General features: G+C 36.0%; 1 protein-coding gene across 3 annotated transcripts; it reads left to right on the forward strand.

The window, feature by feature from the left end:
* The first annotated feature begins 156 nt into the window (after positions 1-156).
* LOC107839256 (mediator of RNA polymerase II transcription subunit 27) lies at positions 157-8,142 on the forward strand. Of its 3 annotated transcripts, none has more exons than XM_016682670.2 (2): positions 157-391; positions 6,545-8,142. In XM_016682670.2, exon 2 carries the CDS (start codon positions 6,585-6,587, stop codon positions 7,830-7,832), a length of 1,248 nt encoding a protein of 415 aa, XP_016538156.1. In that variant the 5' UTR covers positions 157-391; positions 6,545-6,584; the 3' UTR covers positions 7,833-8,142. The 3 variants fall into 3 exon arrangements, with proteins under 3 accessions (XP_016538156.1, XP_016538163.1, XP_016538171.1); XM_016682677.2 differs by having other exon boundaries at positions 208-391; positions 6,497-8,142; XM_016682685.2 differs by having other exon boundaries at positions 208-391; positions 6,518-8,142.
* Positions 8,143-18,751: the final 10,609 nt, after the last annotated feature.

The following is an 18,751-nucleotide window of genomic DNA, read 5'->3' on the forward strand; positions in this document are numbered from 1 at the left end:
GAAAAAAGAAAAAAAACAAGGGTTGAGAAAAATAAAAATAAAAGAAAATATCAAAGTAAAATTAAAAAAAAAAAAAAATAAAAGTTAAAAAATATAAATATAAAGTTGTTATGAGGATAGTTTTATCAAAAAAAAAATTATTAGTTAATAGACAAATGCTAAAAAAGGTTTTTAATGTGGTGCTAAAATTTGAAATCACTTTAATTTGAGTTTATTTTTGAGATTCACCCTATTTATACCGCCCGCTCCTTGTCAAACCCTAACCCGGACCTACTACTTGCTCTTTGCATTACATTGGAGTTTATACATCGCCAGATCCACAACCATGATTTACACTTATAGTTGATAGAGAAACAATAAAACAGTTACAGAGGGGAAGGAAGTTCATAAGGTGACGCTCATCACCTCTATTTATTATTACTATTTGTTTATTTCCCACTTACAGGTGTGATTTTGAATGTGTGTATTGCAGTTTGTATGTTTCCTTGTACTTAATTCCTTTCACTTGTTTGTGTTTGGTGTATTTCGCTCCTATATATAAGTTGCAATAAAAGATTCCTTTATTTAAGAAGATCAATTTTTTCCTGATGAAGAAGATAGGCATCCCGTAGCTAATAGGTCTTTTTCACAAAAACTACCAGTGGTGCATTGATACACAATAATATACGATGATTTCTAGTTTAGGAAATGTGTTATCCTAGAATCACATTTTAACTCCCAAGTCAAAATTTACTCTAGTAGGCTTTTTTTGTTTGGTTATTTGATCATGGGTTGAAGAGGAAGTTACGGGAAGGATAAAAGCTTTGCAAGTTCTTGAGCATTAGTGAAGAATTGCATAAGCATTTAATGACTCACTTGTTTCCTCCTGGTGACATAACAAGTATCCAAGGTGATTCATTGTCCCCTTGTTGTTTAGAATGAGTAAGAAGGCTACGTTAATTGATAATTTTTGGATTAGCCCATGACTGGTGGACTCCTCTTACCTTGAACAACTCAGTTTAGCCCAAAAAATATTGGATGTGAATCAACCTGTTCAGGCTGCACCCTCTAGTAATAGACATCAAAGGGGGCTGACCTTGAGTTGAATTGTGTAGCCATTTTTGGTTTCTACTTCTGAGACGACCAAGTTATGTCCTTCGTTTGGATCAGAAAAGTTTGATGGTTTTCTATTTTCTTTAAACGTTTGGACACCAAGGAGGTCGGGCAAGCAATAACCTATTAGTTTGTTTCTCCTTGGTATCCTACATGTTGTGGTGATTCTAAGTCCCCTACTTTCTCTTCTCATGAGAATGTAGGCTACGATAACCCTACATCTCTATTCAGTTAGCCGTACAGATAGTACTGATCTATGATCATTTTAAGCTGGTTGTCTCTCTTTTGCTCCTTACCCAAGAGTTATGTCCTTCATGTGGTCTAGGAAAGTTCAATGGACTTCTACTTTCTTTAAACGCTGGACACCAAGAATGACATTCAAAGACCAACCTATTAGTTTGTTTCTCCTTGGTATCCTACATGTAGTGGCAATTCAAAGTCCCCTGCTTTCTCCTTCTTATGAGAGTGCAGGCTACGATAACCCTATATCTCTACTTAGTTATCTGTGTAGAAGCTCCTAAAATTGGTTGCCTTTTCTTTTGTCCTCTACCCCAAGAGTTCCTTTATGTGGTTCACGGAAGTTTGATGACCTTTTGTTTTCTTTAAACGCTGGACATCGAGAAGACATGCAAACAACCTATTGGTTTGTTTCTCCTTGGTATCCTACATGTTGTGGCGATTCAAAGTCCCCTACTTTCTTTTTCTCACGAGAATGTAGGCTATGATAGCCCTACACCTCTATTCAGTTATCTTTACAGAAGCTACTAATCAATGATCATTTAAATTTTGCCTCTCCTCTACCCCTACCCCCAGAGTACCGTGTCATATTGCTTATGATTGGCAGTTATGTGGATGGACAACACACAAAAAATGATTGCAAAAGATATTGAGTGATTGTTTATTATATCCCATTGTCATAAACCATTTGAGTGATGAACATCTTCCTTCTTCAGAGTGGAGAAGGAGGCTACAATCACTCACACATCCTCTTAGCGTGCTGCTGCATACAACAACAACAAGAAACCCATTCCCACACAGTGGGGTCTGGGGAGGGTAAAATGTACGCAGTCCATACTGCTACCCCCGAAGAAGTAGAGAGGCTGTTTCCGATTGACCCCCGACTCAAGATAAAAAAAAAAGTCGTAATGAAACGTGAAGCAGGATGGGTGGCTTAAGAGAAGTAAAGAATTAGAAATAGTAAAATAGAACTCAGAACAATACAAGATAGGGGAACTAAGAGCCATAAGCTATAAGAAATAAGAAAAACGAAATCTGGAATAGGGTACGTGCCTAGTAGTAACGTACACTCACAGACCAAAGCCACCCACCACACCAAGTCTCTCCTGACTAGCGGCTCCTACCTATCGACACAGTCCTACGATTACTACCCCAGCTAAATAGGGACTCTCCTAATTACTTGCTACAACCCATGTACTAACCCTAGCCTTCTACCCTTATCCGCGACCTCCACACCTTCCTATCTAGGGTCATGTCCTCGGTAAGCTGAAGCTGCTCCATGTCATGTCTAATCACTCCCCTCCAGTATTTTTTCGGCCTCCCTCTACTCCTCCCGAAGCCATCCAAGGCTAGCCTCTCACACCTACGAACTGGAGCATCCGCGCCCCTCCTCATCACATGCCCAAACCATCTCAGCCTTCCTTCCTGCATCTTGTCCTCCATCGAAGCCACTCCCACCTTCTCCCGAACAATCTCATTCCTAACTCTATCCCCTCTTGTAAGCCCACACATTCAGCACAACAGTCTCATTTCCGCCACCTTCAATTTTTGAATATGAGAGTTCTTGACAGGCCAACACTTCGCTCCATACAACATGGTTGGACGGACTGCCACTCTATAGAATTTGTTTTTAAGCCTAAGGGGCACCTTCATATAACACAACACTCCAGAGGCGAGCCTCCACTTCATCCAACCAGCTCCAATTCGATTAGAGACATTCTTGTCAATCTCAGCATTCCCCTGAATCATAGACCCAAGATATTTAAAACTATTTTTCTTACATACAACTTGGGAATCCAACCTCACCACCACTTCGTCTTCCTGCCTTAAGTCACTAAACTTGCACTCCAAATACTCCGTCTTGGACCTACTCAACCCGAACCCTTAGATTCTAGGGTTTGTCTCTATACCTCTAATTTTTCATCCCCCCCCCCACAACCCCCCGCGTCTCATCAATCAGCACTACATCATCTGCAAATAACATACACCAAGACACTTCACCTTGAATACTCCGCGTCAACACGTCCATCACCAACGCAAATAGGAACGGACTAAGAGTCGAACCCTGATGCAACCCTGTCTCGACCGAAACGTGCGTTGAGTCTCCTCCTGCCATTCGCATCTGAGTCTTCCCTCCATCGTACATGTCCTTAATAGCTCTGGTGTACGCCACCGGAACTCTTTTCACCTCCAAGCATCTCCAAAGAACCTCCCTAGGGACTTTGTCATAAGCCTTCTTCAGGTCGATGAACACTATGTGCAAATCCCTCTTTCTTTCCTTATACTGCTTCACTAATCTCCTCATCAGGTGGATTGCCTCTGTCGTTGAGCGACCAGACATAAAACCAAACTGATTCTCCGAAATGGACGCGATCCTCCTCAATCTCCGCTCAACCACCCTCTCCCAAATCTTTATAGAATGACTCAACAATTTAATACCTCTATAGTTGTTACAACTCTGAATGTCTCTCCTGTTTTTATATAACAGAATCATCGTACTCCATCTCCCGGCCTCAGGCATTCTCGCAGTCTTGAAAATATCGTTAAACAAATCAGTCAACCACCTTAAGCTTGCCCCACCCACAAATTTCCAAAAATCCACTGGAATCTCGTCGGGCCCCTTCGCCCTACACCTCCTCATCCTACGTATAGCCTCCCTGGCCTCTTCCACCTTAAAACGTCTACAGTAACTGAAATCACGGCTCTCCTCTTAATGCTCCAACTCCCCCAACTCAATGCCTCTGTCCCCTTCCTCATTCAAAAGTCTATGAAAATACTCCTGCCATCTCTTCTTAATATGAACATCCTCTACCAAAACTCTACCATTCCCCCCTCCCCCGCCCCCCCTTTTAATGCACTTTACTTGGTCGAGGTCATGACCCTTTCGCTTCCTAACCTTAGCAAGCCTATATAACCTCTTTTCCCCGCCTTTCTCCTCTAACGCCGCATACAAGCTCTCAAAAGCTGCTGTCTTAGCAGCCGTGACTGCTAACTTAGCCTCCTTCTTTGCCACTTTGTAAACCTCCCTATTCACTCGCTTCCCCTCTTCATCTTTACTCTCAATCAACTTAATATACGCTCCCTTCTTAATCTCTACTTTCTTCTTAACTTCTTCATTCCACCACCAGTCCTCTTTATGCCTTCCTGCCCGCCCCGTCGAAACACCCAACACTTCTCTAGCAATCTCTGTGATGCAGCTGACAGCCTTATCCCATCTAACATCCACGTCCCCCTTACACTCCCACAGCCCAACCCTGCCACCTTCTCTCCTATCTCCAGCGCACTAACTAGCATCAAGCCACCCCACTTAATTCTAGGTCGACCCTCCCCGACCCTTCTCTTTTTGCTTTTTTTGATAGTCAAGTCCATCACCAGAAGCCTGTGCTGGGTCGAAAGATGCTCACTCGGAATGACTTTACAGTCCTTACATAAAACCCTATCCCCCTTCCTAAGCAGCATAAAGTCAATCTGAGTCTTGGCTATCGCGCTTCTGAAAGTAATCAGGTGATCTTCCTTCTTCGGAAAGCTCGAATTCACCACCACCAGCCCAAAAGCCCTCGCAAAATCTAACAGAGCAGGTCCCTCGCCATTTCTATCACCAAAACCAAAACCTCTACGCACATCATCATAACCTCCCGGAAGCGCCTCAATGTGCCCATTAAAGTCTCCTGCAATGACAATCTTCTCTGAGCTAGGCACGCTTCTCACCACCTCGTCCAACGCCTCCCAGAACCTCACTTTCACCTCCTCTTCCAAACCCACTTGCAGCATAAACACTACACACATGCAGCAAAACCCCCCCAATGACCAACTTAATCGTCATCAGCCTATCACCGATCCTCTTAACCTCCACCACCTCCTCTCTAAGTGCCTCATCCACTAAAATTCCTACTCCATTCCGACGCCTCTCACTCTCTGAGTACCACAACTTGTACCCATCCACATCCCTAGCCTTAGACCCTACCCACTTAGTCTCCTGAACACACGCAGTGTTAATCCTCCTCTTCTTAAGAATCTTCACCAGCTCTACGGACTTACCCTGAAGGGTCCCTATGTTCCAAGACCCTACCCTTTACCTATCTTCTCTCGCCTCCCGCCTAACTCTACCACCCCTCGCCGCACTAGCCCTACCACCCGACCTGGACCGCACATCCCCCCCTGCCCTTCCCTCTTCACCCCCACCTGAAACAACCCTCAACCCCAGCTCCCTCGGACATGGCCCTATTCCATCATCAATCCTCACAGCCACCACTTAAAAAATGAAAAAGCCCCAAGCCGACAAACAAACAGAGCAACCATGCTGCTGCATAATTTTGTGGAATATGGAACAGCTGTAGAAATTCTTTTCTTTTCCAATTTGTGGGTCTTTTGTTCATACAATGCATTTGACAGAAACGAATGCAGAAGCTACCAAGTGATTGTTTGTTGTATTCTGTTGTCTTCCACCATGAGCGATGAACAATCTCCTTCTTCAGAGTGGAAAACGAGGCTGCAATCACTAGGACTGCCATTTGACATTCCAATACTGTTATCTTTTGAAATATGCAATAGCTGTAAAATCCATTGCCTTCCCCGTTCTGGGGGTATATTGTTCATACAATGCATTTGACAAGAAGGAATGCAGAAAATATCAAGTGATCGTTTGTTGTATTCTGTTGTCCTACACCAAGAGTGATGAACAGTCTCCTTCAGAGTGGAAAAGGAGGCTGCAATCACTCGGACTGCCATTTGACCTGCTGCTACTGTTATCTTTTGAAATATGCAATAGCTGTAAAATCCCGTCTTCGCAGTATATTGTTCGTTACAATTGGACAAAAAAAGATTACAGAAAATACGAAGTGATTGTTTGCTGTATCAAGTTGTCCTATAAAGTTGAGTGATGAACAGTCTCCTTCTTCAAAGTGGAAAAGGAGGCTACAGTCATTCGCACATCCTCTCAGCTTGCTGCTGTTTGTCATTTTTGTTTTCCTTCGACTACTTTGTGTGCATGTTTCTAGTTTTATGGGGTTCTTAGTCGGATTTTTATATCTGAAGCACGGTAGCAGACATTACTTACATGTTTGAGCTAAGTGATGACAAAATGAGTTGCATTGAGGTGACCATTGAAGCTTTTGAAATATGATATGATGAAGTGTAGTAGTTTTTGAACTTTTTTTATGGTTATCAGTTAAGGTTGACTCGCACTCAGTTCTCCTTCTTTTATGAATGAAAATAGAACACAACAAGAAAACCTCCCAAGGTTCAAACTTGCATAAATGCAGCAACCAGCTGTATCACCGCACACAACGGTGGTACCAGGAACTTCAGCGGCAGACTCCAACGAGGCAAGTGGAGATGCACCGCCGAAGCAGGTGGCAATGGCACTGGAGCGGCTGGGGCAGGCGAGCCGACTCATAGCTGATGTCAGACTTGGTGCAGATCGGCTTCTGGAGGCCCTATTCGTGGCGGCCCAGCCACAACACTCTTCTAAACCTTTGCATCTTATCCTCAAAGAAGAAGCTTCCATGAGACAACACCTTCAAGACCTTCGCTCTGTTGGAAGGCAATTGGAAGATTCTGGTGTTCTCAATGATTCCCTTCGATCACGAAGTAATTCATGGGGCCTCCACATGCCCTTGGTTTGTCCCGACGGTGCTGTTGTTGCATATGCATGGAAAAGACAACTTGCGGGTCAGGCTGGCGCATCTGCAGTTGATAGGACCAGGTTAGCTCTCAGGGCCTTTAATGATCAGAAAAGACGATTTTTCCCACATCTTGATACCAGTTGTGGTGGGGAGGGTGCGACAAAGAAACTTCGTGGTTCTCCATCAAGTGATCAGGAAGAAACTTGTGAACCAAAAACAGTGTCTGAAGTTTTGACACATTTGAAAAAGGAGGTTCCAAATGTAATAACCTTCTCCTACCAGCGTTTGGATTGGTTAAAGCGGGCTACCTCATTGCCCTCTTCAACGAGTGAAAATTCTATTGAATTATCGAAAGATAATACTTTCCAAAGCACGAGAACACTAAGACAAGGATCATCCGATGATGTTGCTCCAGACAAGGTTGCTATGATTGAATTGTTGATCCCTTCTGTTTTTAGAGCCATAGTATCAGTTTCCCCTGCTGGTTCCTTGGATCCTGATGCTGTAGCATTCTTCTCGCCAGATGAGGGTGGTAGCTATGTACATGCTAGGGGATTTTCAATTCATCATGTATTTAGGCACATCACGGAGCATGCTGCTATGGCTTTACAACATTTTACAGGTGTCGTTACTGAGACAGCGCTGCTTTCTTTGCTGTTGTGGGTCTGCAGCTACCAGACTTTGTTCTCAAAAGTTTGCAGCAAGTGTAGCCGGCTACTATCAATGGACAAAGAGTCTGCTATTCTTCTGCCTCCTGTTAATCGCCCTTATCGAAATTTTTGTCCTGGAAAATTCCTGTCAAAGTCTGTCTCAAAAGAGGGCCAAAGTGTGGATTCTACTCAGGGTTTTCATATCGGCTGCTTTTCCGAGGAAGCATAGAGAATCAGCTTTCTGACACCTGAAAACATTGTACAAAGAAATTCCAAACCTATAGATAGAGGCTTTCAGCATTTTTTTCCCAACCAGATGCAGCCAGCTTTCCTTGTAGTTAAATTTGTTTCCTTCTATCATGCTTGATCTTGAAGATTGTACTAAGAAATGTCAGTTTTATAGGGCTCTGTTCAACAAAAACTAGCAAAAAGGCACGTTACCCATTTTTTTTAATGATGTAGCATGTAGCCTTCCTTGATACAAGGGGCCGTTTGTTGATATTAAGTTTCTTCGAATTTATCAGGACTACTTTTTTTTACTTCCCAGTCTTTTTATTGTTATAGAATAGCTAAATTATATGCTGCACATCAAATGGAACGTAAGCTATGTATCCTTGATTGCTACATGAAGTTCCAGTTTTTTTCCAGCTAAGTGGTCAACAAGTCTTTGTTTTAAGAAACTCATGAAAGATATATATAGGAAGGGATTGGCTAGTGAAGGATGTGGATCTTGGTTTCAGAACTTAATAGCTTTACTGTTAAGAGGTGTTTTTAGTATTTTTAAAAAAATGCCTGAGTGAGGTTTTGGTGAATCCCATGTGCAGCAAGTGTGAAGGTCCCTTGTGCATACCAGTGCTGCATACTATCTTTTACAGAGTTAATTTTCCTCCAATATCAGCTAATAGCTGAAGCTTTATGCACCCATATGTCGTCATTTTTGAGGTATATATACCCTATGTATCCTTATTAACAGCTAGTTGCCATAGTAGCTTCCCTACTGAGGCCAGGTTCCAGAGTGAGTCCACAACCTTTTATGTTCAAACCACCAAACTTTTTGGGCACACACACCTTGTCTGGTTGTCCCATGCTACAAGAGGAATTTTCCTTTTAGTCTCAGTACTACCCTACAAATACTCCCTGCATTTCTTGTCTACCTCTTTTACACCCCCAAAAATTCTGGATGAAGAATAATATAGCTAACACCACCTGAAGCCTTCATGTATAAGATAGCTTCTTAGCATAAGAAGCTTAAATTCTCTCTGTTATCTTAGTCACAAGTTGATGACACTCTAACTTGATCCACCTTTTTGAAGTGAGGGGCAACTCCAAGTACCTGATGGAAAGCTGTTCCTGTATGAACCCATAATTTTCAATAATTGGAGTTTTACCTGATCGGACATACCAACTAGGAACAAGCTAGAAATGTGTTGTAATAGAGGAATCTAACACACCCTCTTACTTGAATAGTGATTTCCATAGTATAAAATTTACTGATAGAAGCTTCCACCCGCATTGCTCTTGCTTCGAGCCAAGTTATAATTAAGAAAACAAACCCATTGACATTGCATGCGCCGAAAATGAATGCCTACTCATTAGTTCCACCCGTAGAATAAATCTTTATAATAATTTTTTTTTTTCCTGTTTTGTATCAACAAGTTCATAAATTATAATGATTTTCTTCATTCATTAAATAGTATATTTGCTTCACTCTTCAATTTTAACCTATCCATTTTTTTTTTTAAAAAAACAAAAACTAAATTATACACATCGACACATAATGAACTTCTTTTACCATCTTCTTTGAAACTGCATGACACAAAAATATTCACGCACGTGTGTCCTTTTAATGTAATTCAACATACTATATTGGATTATTTATAATTTATTTTCAATTTAAAAGTGTGGAGGTTGCGTATCAAAAAAAAAGGGGGTCTGTAGGTAGTACTTAGTAGATTTGTTCTCTTACTTATCAAAGGTTTGGGTTTGTTCATGTTAGTGTATGTCGTATTCTTTCCTTGGTATCTATAATATATTGTGTATTGTGCATTGATCATTATATTATTTTATATTGTTATTTTTTTTTTAGGGGAGACTATATGGGCTGGTCACTTTGAAAAGAAATGACCCACAATTTAAAAATGTGGACAATTGGAGCCCGTCGGCCTAATTTATTTCCGTTTTTTAGTTATTTGGCCCAATTGGGCACATGCAGTCTCTATACTTAATTGATACACTTTTATACCAAATTGATACATTCTTATACAATTATTGTATAAAATATGTATTTGTATTTGGTATCAAAGATTCATGTATTTGATATCAAATATTGTATTTGATTGATAAAAAAGAAGAGCAACAATTATAATGTTATAAAATTGCATTTGATTGTTAGAAAAACTACACCAATTAGAAGAATATATATATATATATTTTTTAAATGGAGTTTGAAAAAAACAGTGGAAAAAAAGACAAATAGTTTTTTTTAGAAAAAGAGGGCAAGCAATGAATTTTTTAAGAAAGTGTAGCAATAATTTTAAAAAAATAGCTAAAAGACGAAAAAAAAAAATGAAGACAGTAGCAAAAAATGGCCTAAATGGCTATATTTTGGAAATTCAAAGTCAATGACCACTCGGGGGCAATTCTTTTTAGCCGAGTGGCTATTCTTGTCCATTCCCCTTTTTTTATAGGTTCTGCTAAGAGTGTTAACCGGGCTGGTACGGTTCAAACCGGCCCCGACCCATTAAATGTTATCAGTCTGTGGGCCGGTTTGATTCGGGCCCTGTTCTTAATGGGCTGCGTCGGGCTGGGCCCAACAATAAAAAATCCTCAAACAATTCGTGACTGGCCCACTTAGGGTAGAATTGATTTTAATTGGTCTGGACCGGTTTAGCCTGGCCCAGTTCGAGAAATGGGCCGGTTATCGGTCCTTTAAGTAAAAAAAAGATTAAATTAAATTCGAATTTTCATGTTTTTCTCAATATATACTATATATATACACATAAATACATTTTGTCGGTACGACTTCATCAAGTAAATTGATATAATAGTTATATAATGCTTCTATGTAACTGTCCGTATCACTCATAGCCATAAACAAAGAAGGGTCTTCTTCATGTTTTATCTCTAAAACATTATAAATAATAGAACTAAATTCGGTCATAGTATTATATTTCATACATGAATTTATTATAGCACCAATCGAGTAAATTGAGGAAAACGGATAAAAATATTTTCTTAAATTTAGCAATCGTAGTAGTAATAGATTCTTTGTGATATTCTTTATTCTTATTTTCTTTAAGCAAACAAGAAATGTTGGCTAAATAAGCTAAAATATTACAAACAGTAGGATAATAAACACTAGAAAATTTGACCGTCGCTATATAATTTTTTTTTTTTTAAATTTAACAAATCAACAATTATAGCCCAATTAGAATCATGTAGCTTACACTCAGGAAAAGAACCAGAATATTGATTAAAAGTCATTGTAATAGAAACTTTATAAGTAAAACAAGTTTTTAAATAATTATAATTAGTAATCCATCCAATATCATATTTTTCAGGCATTAATATCGATCTAAGTACATTTTGTTCACATTTAGCTTTAAATTCTTTTATTCTAATTTTTTGATGATTTCCTTGAATAAAGCCAACAACAAACCTTATCTTTTTAATATAAAACTCAAAAAATTCAAGATCATCTCTTACGATTAAATTATATATATGACAAGCATACTTAACACGAAATATTCCAGGTAACGACGGAGAAAATTCAACTTTTAACAAATCAACAACACTCTTGTTGTTAGATGCATTATCAAAAGATATACATAAAGCTTATCTTTCAATACTATAATATTTTGTAACTTTAGAAATAAATTCAGAAATAAATTTTTCATTGTGTCTACAATCTTCATCATACAAAAATGCTAGAATACGTTTTTGCATAACAAAATTACTATCTATCCAATGACAAGTAATTGTTAAATAGTCATCTTTATTAACGACACGATCAAGATCAGAAGTTAGAGCAATTCTACATGGAATATATTTTAATAGTGCAGATAAATAATAAACATATTGTATATGGAGTCTAAAAATATCGGACCGACAAGTACTTCTAGGAATACATGTAAACATGAGATTATAAATTGCTTGAATATAATGAATAAAAGCATCCGAAGAAGCAAAAGAGAAAGACAAACAACCCACAACTGTTATTTTTGCTATTTCTTTTCGGTCCTTCATTTTATTATAATTCTTAACTAATTGACCGGCTGTTGGGTTTAATCTACTTTGTGTTGGCCCACCAACAACCTCACCACCTTGAGCAAGACTTAGCTCTATTGCGTGTTTTTCTCTCAAATGTCTTATCAACGAACCCGTACCCCTTTTATTGCCTTCGATTTTATGCTCATATACCAATTTACAAATTTTGCATTGGACCTTAGTTTACCCTTCTATTTATGAAAAAAAATTCTCATGCAATACTAGTTCTTCTACAAGATCTTACAGAGGCATGGGAAGGACGAGGAGGAAGATTAACCGATTCAGATCTAATATTAGCATTATCGACTGCGAGTGACTCACCAATATTTTTATCATCTACAGTTATAATCAACCGCGTCTACTTCATTCTCTTCTTCTATACCATAATTTTTCTGAGCTTCTAAATAATTAATATCGTTTGCACCTACACCTATTTCATCATCTACCGAAACCGTCACCAATTTATTTTTATCTATGTTTCTTAATTTTTATATTACAAATTAAACTAATAAATATACAAAATAGATAAAAATAATAAAAATAAATATTCAACAAATAATACATTAATTAAAAATTAAAAGTAAGAGATGAAACAACAATACTAAATTTTAAAAGTATCCGAAAATTATGACTTTAGAAAACTTTCACTTGATATTTGTAACTGCAAGATTAAAAAATAAAATTTAGGAGATAATTAGAATATTTGAGAGAATAAGATTGTGTGAAAAATGATTTTAAATTTGGGGTATTTATAATTTTTTTTTTGATTTTTTCTTTAAATAATAGGCCAATTGGCCGTTGGGCCAGCCAACGACATTGTAGTCGTTGGGCTGCAAATAGTCCAATCTGGCCTGGGCTCCAACAACCTTTATAATTCTTTTTTTAAAAAAACTTAATAACCGGGCTAGAAAATCGATGGGCCTGGTCCGATTTCATAACTAGGTCGGTCCATCGGGCTGATCATCCTAGACGGCCCAGCCTGAAACTAGTGGCCCAAGAACCCGGTAGCCCACCGGTCCGGTCCCCTTAAATAGACTGGATTAATCGGGCCAAAACGGGTCGACCAAGCCCAATTGACAGACTTAGATTCTGCATTACTTTTTTTTTAATTATTATTAATGTTTATACACGATGCACAAGTATCTTTAGCGGTGGAGCAAATTGCTATCAAAGTAACAAAATTAAAAAAAATTACATGAATATTGTATCAAAAATTAACGAATTTGGTTCTAACTTATAATTTTAAAAATAGTTAAAGAAGAATTTTGATAAGCGAATCAGGATTATCTTTTATGTCAAGTACCAAGAAAGAGAGAATAAACTTAAGATGTAGCGGATATATTCTTCATCATTGTACATGAAAAAATAAATAGTAAACAGATTAACATTATAAAATTGAAAAAAAACAATAACATAAATTAAAATAACGTATAATCTTAACTCAAATCTCTGATAAATTCAATCTTTTAATGATGATAATTTTAATATGAAATATCATTCGCGTTCACGTACATAAAATATAAAAAATTAAACACAATAAAATGCAAAAAAATATATCAACCACTACTAAAAAAAAATAATTTTTGCGACCACAAAAAAACGATCACAACTGGTGGTCGCAATATGAGCGACCACATGTGGTCATTTTTTTATTTTTTATTTTTAAAAAATAATAGACTTAACAATACAAAAGAAGATCTAATGAGACTAGATAAGCTAATCACAATAATCTCTAGATTAGAGTATAAACTAATTAGACATCTGAAGGGGGAAAAGACATTATTTCCACCCCATACTATACAAGAAAAGTCTAAGCTATACCTAAATTATATAAGTGACCTATTACACACCTTAACTATATAAAAGTGATATTATTACCTCCCCGCGACCCCCATTCTAAGGCGCGTGTGTTACACTTATTTTAGGTGCGTCCAGCCTATTAAATAACAAAAGTAAACGGCTAAAAACATTAAGGAAAAGACATCGTTTTCACCCCAAACTATAGTCGAAAAGTCGAATCCACACCTAAACTATATAAGTGACCTATTACACACCTTAACTATAAAAAAGTGATACTTTTTACTGACGTGATGCTGACATGGCAGCGCGTGTAAAACACTACACCACATGCAAGTGGTGGTAGCCTGACAGGGTGTACATAGTTTCACTTTTTTATAGTTTAAGTGTGTAATAGGTCACTACTATAGTTTAGGTGTGACTTCGACTTTTCGGGTATAGTTTGGAGTGGAAACGATGCCTTTTCCAGAAATAAAGACAAATGAATAAAGAACAAAATAAAGAACAAATTTTAAAATTGCTTTCAGATAAAAAACAAGAACTTATTATTCGAAAAAAATGCTATGAATATAATTTATTCGCAGGAGTTTGCAAAAAATCACTATTCTCTCGAAGAGAAGTTATATTTCAGTTGGAACTTGAAATTTTTTCACTATGAGCATAAGCTCAAGCATAATCTATATTAACTCGCTATGAGTTATAGCAAAATTTTATAAAAACTTGACGACCTTATTGACATGCAAAGGCATCTAGTCATTAAAATCAACCTAATAGAAAAGGAAATCAAGCTTATCAAAGATAGTTCATCTATAAGGATAAATAACCTTATCGAAAGGGCTGACGCCTTCGATAAAGAATTAGGAAAGAAAATTAGGAGAGAAATTTTCGCTCTTCCCTTCTCTAATAAAGGTACATATCAAAAGGAAAACCTTAACAAAAAAAATTATATCTAATTTTCTAGAAAAGAAACAAAAGGAGGAAATAGAGGAGAAATCTACTCCTAAAATAGAAGAAAATCCTAGTTCTAAATTAGAAGAAGGTTCTAGTTCAAAAAGTAAAATAGAAGAATCAAATGAATGACATAGATAAATTAGTTTATGCACTAGAAGAACTTGATCTAAAAGATCAAGATTATTATGTTCTTATGAACAAAGGAGATACAGGAGGACCACAGGGAAACTTTAGGAGTCCTAAAGAAGAAGGAAGATCTTCTACAGAGCCTATGCAAAAAGGTAATTTTTTTTACCTAAATCCAAAAAAGGAAAAGACTATAATAGATTCATAACAATGATAAGGCCAAATACATGCCTAATAGACTTCCAATAGGAGACGCTGGATCTACTCAATTTTTAGATCTAGATTGTAAAAGAGAATCAGGAGAATTTCTGAATTTATGGGCTAAAAATCTAGAATTATTTTTTATTATGGGGAAAGGAATAAATTATACCAGTGAAGAAAAATATTTAATTGCTATTAACACCTTTACTGGAAAGGTAAACAATTGATTTAAAGGAGTATCAGAAGATGCTGAAAAGATTTTTAAAATTGAAATCCTAGAGCAGTTTGAAAATCAACTAGAGCAGGAATAGACCATATAGTAAAATATGTTGGATGCGAAATCTTAGGTATCCAAAGGGACGTCTCTAAAGGAAAAGAAAAACAAAGGCTATTAGCACCAGAATGACTAGAGAAACTTCAAATTTGTAAAATGAGTTATATTCATGAATATACTTGTAAATTTGAAGAATACTACTACATTCTGTTTGACAGTAGCCTAAACATGAAGCAATATATGGATAAATACTTCCAAAAACTACCAGGATTTTGAGCTAGTTATTTTAGGGAAGAATATGTAAAAGAAGATCAAACGGGTGATTCATTAGGGAAAGAATTCCATTCCTTAATCAAAGAATTAAGCAGTTTTGTATGTTATATGATATACAGAGAAAAGCCAAAAGAATCAACACCTAAATTTGCTGTGAAGATACGAAAGCAGTAGCACAATGGGGATGTCATGAACGAAATTCTTTAAAAAGAAAAAGAAAAAATAATGGATTAATCAAAAGGAAAAATATTTCCAAAAGAAATTATGTACCAAGAAAAAGGTACTTCAAAAAATGAAAAAAATTCAAAAAGAAAGTTACAGACAAATGTAAGTGCTATAATTATGGAAAGGAAGGCCACAAAAGTTATGAGTGTAACAAAAAGAAAGTTCAAATCTCTAAAATAGATAGACAAGAAATTGATTCTAACTTAGAGTCAATAATAATCATCAAAAGTGAAGGCTTTTACATAGAACTCTATAAAGAATTCTCAGATTCGAGTACTGATTTGGAAGAATGAATCAAGAAATTGAGAATCTAGAGGAAATCACTCAGGTTATAGAAGCTGAAGAAGATCAACGAGGATATGCTTTGAAAGCAATATTTGATGGATAGTTATTATAAAAAATTCAAGGATTAAAATTTAACCTTTGAACTGAGGATGAATTCTGTTCAGTAGCTTACAAAGAATCTTTTCAAGAGATAAAATCTCATACGACAAATATCAAGAAATTAAAAAGGCAATAGAGATTACTCAAACCACCGGAAGACATAGGCTTAACCTATTAACAAAGCAAATGATCGACCAAATCCTAAGAAAAATTCCGAAAAGAAAAAGGAAGAAGATGAATTATGTTCATCTTGGAGGAATATAAATAATGGTAAAATTCACCTTTAAAGAAGAAATTAACTGTCCAACAGTTATCAACCTTTCAGATCAAAGATTTATTAACACCAGGGAAGCAAACCTAGGTATTGTTGAAGAAAATTTGGCTTACACCAAATTATTATTTACCTACTATCCAGGGTGTTATATATCACTGAAAGATTCTAACTTTAATGAAGCCTTAAGTTTGCATTTTTAGGTAAAGAGAGACGATTTATTTAAACTAGGTAACCATATTATGAACATTTATTATCAAGCTCTATATACAGTTACCAATTCAAATTATGGAAATATCTATAAAAATAAAAACTTGATTGAAATTGATCAAGAATGCGTAGGGATAGCCAGAATAGTTAAAACAGAAGTTCAACGAGCAAAAATCCTGAGTGAATATGAAATTCAGGTTGAAAGAGCCCTGAAAATAGGAAGCTCATATACCTCAAACCCAAGACTCTCTATAGAGTATGAGAAAAATGCCATAATAAAAGGTAATTCTAGAAGAACTACCAATGAAAACTCTAACAACATTACTAAGGTTTCAGGAAGATTCTTTAATGGAAGCGACTGGAATAAACAGACCATCCTAATTCAATCAGGATCTTTAGAAAACCATGTTAAGAAAAGTATCCTAGTTGGTTTAACCACGTATGAAGGTACCCCCTACATTTATAAAACATTTGAAGGAAACAACTACGACTGCTAAAAAATGGTAAAACTATCAATTCAGTTTGAATCAATTAGAATAACTGTTCCTTGTTATATTATCAATCATGAAAATGATTATAATATAATATTGGGAGGAACATTTCTCAACAGTTTGGATCAATATAATATCCAAAAGGAAGGAATTAAAATAACCTTAGGCAAAAAAACTTATTTTATCCCAAAAATTTAAATGCCAAAAGAAACCTCTTTTAGAGTAGCAGTATTCGTAGAATTTACTACCTACGAAATAAAATTAACATCATGTTGTCAGATAACAAATGGTTATGGAGCCAGTTTAGCTAAATCTTGTTTGATAAAAGACTGGAATACAAATAATGTTAATGCTTCTGTTGTCAGTATTACAGGTGACAGGGAAAAGCTCACACATTATAAAGAAAATATGGAAATGATTTTAGGATCTAAAATTATTTCGATAAAACATGTTTATGCTTATGATAAACTAGAAACTGATTTGTTACTTGGAAATGATTTTATACAACAGTTTCAGGATTTTCACCAAACAATATACATGGTTAGTTTCAAAACTCCATGTAATCATTTTATAAAAAATCTCAAGAAAACATAATCCCTATGTTTTGATAAAAGAAAGAGGAATTTTTAATAGAAGATTTGGATAACCCAAAAAATTATTCAGGTAAATGTTTTAATATTGAAAAAATTAAACAAGATTTACAATATTCTTATGGAGAAAATTCATTAGAAAAATGGGATAATAATCATGAAAAGGCAGCTTTAATTCTTAAAAATCCTAGTATCATTATAAGAGTTAAACCCATGTTTTACAATGAAGAAGATAAAACTGAATTTAAGGTTCATATACAGGAACTTCTTAATCTCAAATTAATAAAGGAAAGCAGAAGTCCACACAACCGTCCCGCATTTATGGTTAGAAATCATGCTGAACAAAAAAGAGGAAAAAATCGAATGATAATAAACTATAAAGAGCTAAATAAAAATTATGTTTTTGATGAATATTTTATTCCAAATAAAAACAATCTTATTAACCTTGATAAAGGAAAAACCTACTTTTCTAAATTTGACTATAAAAGTGATTTTTGGCAAATTAAATTATCAGAGGAATCAATCTCTCTAACAATATTTAGCACTCCTAACGAACATTATGAATGGTTGGTAATGCCATTTGGATTAAAAAATGCACCCCAAATCTTCCAAAGAAAAATGAATAAAATATTCTCTGAATTTTTTTTTTAATTGTCTACATAGACGATATTTTGATATGCTCAGATAACTACCAAGAATATTTTGCACATCTCAAAGAATTTTCAAATATTTATGTTAAAAATGAAATTGTTTTAAGCCAACAAAGGCTGAAATAAACAAAAATAAAATAGAATTTCTTGGAATGATTATTTCAAAAAATGGAATAGAGTTACAGACTCATATTTTGAAGAAAATAGCAGAATTTTTTGATAAACTAACAACGAAGCAAGAGATACAAAAATTTCTTGATTGTTTAAACTATGCAGGTGAATTCATCCCGGATCTGGCAAAGAAAAGAAATCCTTTGCAAAAACTAATTTGAAAGTCAATCATCTAGGATGGATCAAAGAACATACTTTTGTGTTTAAAATCTAAAAGAAGAATGTGCTAAGCTTCCGAAGCTTAGACTACCTGAATCAGAAGATAATT

Source organism: Capsicum annuum, chromosome 1, assembly GCF_002878395.1.
Source record: "Capsicum annuum cultivar UCD-10X-F1 chromosome 1, UCD10Xv1.1, whole genome shotgun sequence".
Taxonomy (NCBI): Eukaryota; Viridiplantae; Streptophyta; class Magnoliopsida; order Solanales; family Solanaceae; genus Capsicum; species Capsicum annuum.